This window comes from Solanum lycopersicum, chromosome 1 (assembly GCF_036512215.1).
Source record: "Solanum lycopersicum chromosome 1, SLM_r2.1".
Taxonomy (NCBI): Eukaryota; Viridiplantae; Streptophyta; class Magnoliopsida; order Solanales; family Solanaceae; genus Solanum; species Solanum lycopersicum.
The window spans coordinates 15,136,435-15,143,962 of record NC_090800.1 but is presented as its reverse complement, the minus strand read 5'-3'; the positions used below and the strand labels follow the sequence as shown (position 1 = coordinate 15,143,962).

Genomic DNA, 7,528 nt, shown 5'->3' with positions numbered 1-7,528 from the left:
TCAAGAAGAGTTACGTGGTTGTCCTCTTCTTCATTTTCTGTATGAGCCATGAGAGCAAACATTTCATTGAAAATGGTTTCCTCCTCATGTACAGCCACCATATACATATCATTTGGTTCATCAGGGTCTTCTGAATCACTTGAAGAATCGCCTCATGCAGCAAGAGCCTTTTTGACCACCAAATTTGCAGCAACTCTTCAATCTCTCTTACCGAGTACTAGGTCCCTTCTATTTTCTTTGTCACTTCTTGGTTTTTGATGTTCCTTGTTTTCATTCTTGAGCAGAGGACACTCACTGATAAAGTGCCCAACTTTTCTACACTTGTAGCATGTATCACCTTGAGTAGCATTTCGAGTACCATTTGTTCCTCTTTTAAAAACTTTGTTTTTTCTCACAATTTTTTGAAATCTGCTGATGAGATATGCCATATCATCATCACTTAAATCTTCATCAGATTCGTACTTCACATCAATGACTTATCCTTTTTGGCTTTATTCTTTGATAAATCGTAATTTCGATTCATCTCATGTATCTTCAGATTTCCAATCAAAGCATCCATAGTCAGCACCTTCAAATCTTTGGCTTCTGTAATAGCATCAATCTTGCTTTCCCAAGAGTTTGGAAGAATTCGAACCACTTTTTTGACTTGTTTAGTCATGCTTATAGGTTCACCAAGACTTCGCAGCTCATTTGTAATGGAAGACAATTTTGGGAACATGTCATGAATTGTTTCTCCTTCCTTCATTTTGAAGTTTTCATACCGTGAGGTAAGCATGTCAATCTTTGATTTCTTGACTTGTTCAGCTCCTTCATGAGCAGTCTTTAAACAGTCCCAAATTTCCTTAGCAGACCCACAAGCTGAAACCCTGTTGAACTCATCAGGTCCTATCCCACAGACAAGAAGAGTTTTTTCTTTGTAGCCCTTTTCAATCTTTTTTCTATCAGCTTCGTCGTATTTTTGTCTAGGCTTTGGAACAAGATTAGTTTTCTCACCATCCTTTTCTTCCATCATCGGAATAAACGGTCCATCAAGTACAATATCCCATAACGCGTTGTCTTCATCCATGAGGTAATCATGCATTCTAACTTTCCACCAACTGTAAAAATGTCCATTGAAACGGGGAGGTTTTGTTGACGACTAACCTTCTTCAAGATTAAGTGGAGCAGCCATTCTAGAATAAATATCACTCCCTTGGTGTTAACCAAATAGGGAGTGCCTGCTCTGATACCACTTGATAAAATATATGTCTTCACTTAACAAAGTAATGGACCAGGTCCCTTACTACACTAATGGATAAAACCAGAAAGTTAAATGCAGTAAAATCAACACAATGATTTTACGTGAAAACCTCCTTGCTAAAGGGAGTAAAAGCACAACCTGTCTCACAGGATTTTCAATCGTTTTCGCTAATCTTCAAAAGCAAAAGTAAAACACGATTACAACAAATGTGAGAAGAAGTTTTTAATCTCACGTTTAAACAATAGTATCTATTGCTTAACAAGCCTAAGTAGAAATGAATCTACCCACTAAGCTATTCCACTTAGATAACTTAGAATTTCAACACTACCCACTGATTCCTTTATAGTTTCAGGAATAGTTTACAATATAAGAACAAGAGAATATATTCCTAAACAGCTACACTAAAAGCTCCAGAGATTTCTGCTGTTCTTGGAATGATTCTGCCTTTGCTTGGTAGAAGCCTTTGCAAGAGTTCTTGAAAAGTTTTTATCAAGTTGCAAAAACTACCAAAGATGTTTAGGAAAGTGCCTTTTATATGGACAAGTCACTTTCCCTAAACTCCTTGCCATTGGTTGGAGAAGTCTCACTTTCTGACGCTATCAGGAAGTGTGCACCTACTTTCTGTACCATCTCCAGCTGGCAGTCAACAGGCTCGTCACCATGAGATCCTGGTACCTCTACTAGGTCCCTGGATTTGTTTCATCTGCAACACTCAAGTGAGAAACCTGGTACCTTTACAAGGTCCCTAAGTTTGTCAAATCATTAAAACTAAAAATAACAGTATGAAATAAGAAAATTATAGTATATTGTTTCTCCTATTTTAATTTTTACATTATTATTTTATGTTGATTCTATAATACTTATAAGAATGAAATTCTAATATTCAATAATTTAGTTATATTTTAATTTATCAAATTATCCACTCTTTTATTTGATCCAAAAAGCTAATGGAGATATAAGTTAACTTTATAATGCTATCAGTTACACATCTAAAGAAAAATATATTTTTGTGTTGTATTATTAAAAAAAGAGGATATAGTAATACAAAATTAGTTGAGGTTATGGAAGATCAGTTCTATTACTATTGCGTGTTGGACACTAATAATTATATCTATATGGCAACAAAAAATTAAGGTCATAATGACACCTATCCTATTTTTGGTTGTAGGTAATTCAATATTTCATATACAAAAGTCATAAAGAATTTCATATATGTAATGTAAATTATGTCAAAACAAAGAAATCCAAAATAGTCTTTCAATTATGTCATTCCTAACTTCCTTGTATATTCTTCCAGCTCCAATGGATTTCGAAATAGCTCTATGAAAACAACGTATGAATAATGATGTTTTCTGTTTACTTTCATTAGTCTCTCAAAATCATTTTGACATCTAATAAATCTAATGATGATGGTTTCTGTTTACTTTCATTAGTCTCTCAAAGTCATTTTGACATCTAATAAATTTAGTGTTTCAGATAAAAAAAACTTGTTAATCATTTATTTGATGTGAAGTTGGAATAAGTGGCTTAGTCATAAATTTTACGAAGGGTGTTCATAAATTGCATAGATAAAATAAAATTAATTTAACGAATGAGTGTACTAATTTTTTTTAAATATAACTATATTACTTTAAAGATAATTTATTTTAAATAATACCAAAAAATTTAAAATTAAACTACATAGTACTAATTAGCTTTGAAAAAAGTGAAAGTTCATTTAGAATGAGATCACTTTTATATGGAGCCTTTTTTACTTTAAGTAAATTCATAAAAAAAAAATTGGATTACTTATTAACTTTATATTAAATAATTGCTTTTAAATTTTATTAAAAATTTCACTGAAAAGAAAAATTAACTTAATATTAAATAATTTCTTTTAAATTTTATTAAAAATTTCAATGAAAAGAAAAATTGAAAGTCTAATTAATTAAAAGATCAATTGTCTACTAAAATTTTATGTTTTCCTAAAATTTTTAAGTTGTAGCCTTGGTCTCTAATTTAATACTAAATATTAACTTAATTGATAATATATTATATCAATAAATTAGGTGTAACAATACTTGATAATATTGTATTAATAAATTAGGTAAAATAAAAAGCGCAGCCGCTGGACATTTAACCAATGAGCCAAGACTCTTTGATGTTATCAGGGTGTCCTAAATGTGTTATTTAACAATTTAAAAGATCATTTTATTTATATATACGGTGTAATTTTTCGACGAAGCGTGTCCGCTTAAACTCCCTAAGCCTACTGTAGCTCCGCCCCTGGTTGGAAGCCTTCCTACTCATTGTATTGCTTTTTGAAGTTTGGGTTTCTATTTTTATTGTTATTGTTTGCCTTGGTGACAAATCCCCGTCTTTGCTTATTTTATCAATGTTACCCTTGATGTCCCATCCTCTGTTTTCATTTTGTATTGAATATCCTTTTTCATAAAATCTTTGAGTTTAGGAATACTATGCTCATATCTTAAGGTATCTTCCTTTTGTGTATCAATTCTTGACTGCTCCTCTATTTGCCAAACAAGTCTCCTTGTATCTCTCATATCCCATCTTTCTATTGTGTCTTCTAGGCGCTTTGATTCTCCCGCACTTCAACCAAACTCCTTAGCTTTTTTTCTCTATCTACTATACTATTAGATCTTTGTGTACCATTGTTTTCTTCCTTGGAATATTTTTTCTCTTTGGACGACATTCTTCTTTTCTTTCTCCTCTTTCTTGTCTTCATGTATGTTGTTTTCCTCTTCTGACAATCTTCCCTTAATCTCCCCCTCTGTCTTCCTGCCCCTCCTAATTCTCTAAAGCTTCCTATTAGTTCTCTAAAATTACTATCGGGTTCATTGTATAATGTGTGAATGGATAATGATACATACAATGAAGTTTGGTGGATTAAATGTGTGAAAGTGATGCAAGTATGAATGGAGTTATTTCATTCATGAATACTTATAACAAATGAATGCAACCTGTCATATTTTCATGCAACATTTCGTATATCTAGGCTACCTTTTCACATATCACGCATGAATGATGTGCTCACCTATAAGCTATAAATATCTGATTCTTTCTCAGATATATATATATATATATATATATATATATATATATATATATATATATATATATATATATATAAATATATAAAAGATCTTTGGATAAGTTATAGTAAGAAAAAAGTGTTAGCGTTTCCAAAAACTTCAAGTGTGACTACACGTCAATGAGTGGTTCACTGGACAACAAATTTGAGATACCGCTATTTTTTTATCGTGAGTCCTTTTATCCTGGAATGATATATTTCAAAATATCGGTTATTTGAGGGGAATAAGTTCCTTAAGAAAATTCTCTGAATTTAGAGGACTTAACTCTTCTTCATTTCATCTTATTCATGATTTTGTTTTCGAAATTTATTTAACTTTATATTGTTCATTTGATTATTTGCATGAAATTTATTTGAAGTTATTTTGTCCGAAAAAAAGATTTAGCACTACGAGAAATTTAACAATCTTAAGAAAATTATGATTATCTTTTTTATTGGAACGTAAATGTTTGAAATATGAAGAAATATATGACAATACATTATTTATTATTGTTTTTTTGGAAATTAAAACCTTTGTGTTTCTATGCTCTGTTTGAACTGTATACTGACTTGGAGAGCCTAAAAAGTTCGTCAGAAAATAGAACTTCATTTGGTTAATAATTGAGAGTTATAAAACTTTATAGTCTAACTTGAAACAAATTAGAAATAAAGATCAAGTCTTTATTTGAAGACACTAAGTGTGCTTGTCGTTTTTGACAACAAGTTGACTAATGAAATTAAAGTAATGGATAATACGACACCGAAAATTGGTGTAATGAATATGCTTCATTGAGTCATACAAGTGTTGCACCTGCTATGCAAAAAAACCTGAAATATTCACTGACATGGATTTCAAGAGGTAGAAACAAAAGGTGCTATTTTATTTAACTACTTTGAGTGTACAAAGATTCATCAAAGAAAGTGTTCCTGAGTTAGAGGATTCAACTCCATAAGGTGAATGCATTATGGTTGTTTAATCTTGGAAGCATTCTGATTTCTTATGCAAGAACTATATTCTGAATGAGCTTCATGATGACTTGTACAATTGTACTATAATATAACTTGCAAAGACTTCTGAGATGCTTTATAAAAGATGTATAAGATGGAGGATGTCGAATTGAAAAATTTATCGTGGCAAAGTTTCAAGACTTTAAGATGATAGATAAGAAATATGTTGTTACACAAGTTCAGAAATTGCAAGTGATTATCAATGATCTCCTTGCGAAAGGTCTACTTATTAATAAGGCCTTCCAAATAGCTGCTATGATTGAGAAGTTACCTCCTTTGTGGAAGGACTTCAAAAATTACTTAAAGCATAAGGGATAAGAGATGTCCCTTGAAGATCTCATTGTAATATTGAGAAATGAAGAGGACAACAAGGTTGCGGAGAAGAGGTCTCGTGGAAATTCAACAATATTAGGAGCCAATATTGTTGAAGATGGAAGGTCTAAGAAGATAAAAGCAAACTCTACACAGCAAAGTAGTTAGCTTAATAGGGCTATAGATTGTAGGGCTCCCAAAAAAGCAAAGAAGAAAGATCAAGAAAATGTTGTTGAATTTGAAGATGATAATCTATGTGCTATGCTTTATAAATTCAATCTTGTTGACAATATAATAGAGTGGTGGATAGATTCTGATGCCACCCGCCACGTATGCGCCAACAAAGAAATTTTTGCATCATATGAGCCTACATAAGGTGATGACAGGATTTACATGGCAGACTTGATAACTACAAAGGTTGAAGGAACGGGCAAAGTTTTCTTGAAGATGACATCTCACAAGGTGGTGACTCTGTAAAATGTTATACATGTTACAAAATTAAGAAAGAACTTGGTTTTAACTCCCCTTTTTACTAAAAATGGATTCAAATGTGTAATTGTTTCTGACAAAATTTTAATTAGTAAAAATGAAGTGTCTGTTGGAAAGGGCTACCTTTCCGACGACTTGTTTAAGCTCAATGTAATTTCTATTACTAATAATAAAAGTTCTTGTTCTACTTACTTTCTTGAGTGGGGTGTTTATGAGATTTACGTTTAGGACATGTCAATTATAACACCTTCTAAAAAATTGATTAGTTTGGTAGTATTGCCTAATTTTAAGTGCAATAACACACAAAGTCAAATATGTATGGAAGCTAAGTTTGTTAAGTATCCTTATAAGTCTACTGAAAAAAATTTCAATCCTTTAGATATGATTCACACGAACATTTATGATATGAAATTAATACCAACACGTGCTGGGAAAAAGTATTTAATAACTTTATTGATGATTATACTAGATATTGTTATGTTTATTTGCTATCAAGTAAGCATGACTGAAGTTGAAAATCAGTTGGATTAAAAGATAGAAGTGATAGATGTGGAGAATATGAATCTCTATTTGCGGAAATATGTTTAGAAAATGAAATTATTCATCAAACAATTGCCCCTTATTCACCACTATCTAATGGGATTGTAGAAAGAAAAAAATCAAAATTTGAAGAAAACGACAAATTTCTTACTTATAAGTTCAAGTTTATCACAAAACTTGTGGGGAAAACTATCATTACAACAAATCGAATACTCAATAAAGTGCTTCATAGAAAGACAAAATCTATTCCATATGAAAATGAAATGAAAAGAAATCCAACTGAAAATTTTTCAAAGGGTGGGGGTATATAGCAAAAGTCCACGTTCCTATGCCCAAAAGGTTTAAAATAGAACCAAAGATTGTGGATTGTATGTTTATTGGATATGTTATAAATATTAACACATATCAATTTTTGGTTCATAAATTTGAATGTCTAAATAGTCATGACAATACGGTAATTGAATCAGATAATGCCGAATTCTTTGAACACATTTACCTGTATAAAGCTACATATGAAGATTCTAGTGGGAGGTTTAAATGGCCTCAAGATGAACCAAACAAAAATATACAAAATGAATAAAATTCAAGGCTTAGTAAGCATCAAAGGACCGCTACTTGCTTCAAATAAAATTTTGTGACATTTCTCATTGATAATGAGCCTCAAACCTTCCAAGAAGCAATGTCCTCTGAGGATTCATCTTTTTGAAAGAATTTGTCAACAGTGAGATTAAATCAATTTTGAATAACCATACTTGGGAGTTTGATAATCTTCCTCCCAGATATAAGTCGTTAGAATCAAAATGGATATTTTAAGGAAAATGAAGGTTAATGGTGCTATTGACAAGTACAAAGCAAGACTCGTAGTCAAA

The 7,528-nt window shown here is 31.4% G+C and overlaps 1 protein-coding gene across 1 annotated transcript; it reads right to left on the bottom strand.

The window, feature by feature from the left end:
• Nucleotides 1-463: 463 nt before the first annotated feature.
• On the bottom strand, nt 464-1,081 carry LOC138341012 (uncharacterized). Its single transcript, XM_069293070.1, has one exon. The coding sequence runs from the start codon at nt 1,079-1,081 to the stop codon at nt 464-466; it is 618 nt and encodes a 205-aa protein (XP_069149171.1).
• Nucleotides 1,082-7,528: the final 6,447 nt, after the last annotated feature.

Coding starts and splice junctions, on each gene's coding strand:
- LOC138341012 (XM_069293070.1), bottom strand. CDS start 1,081: ATGCATGATTACCTCATGGATGAAGACAACGCGTTATGGGATATTGTA.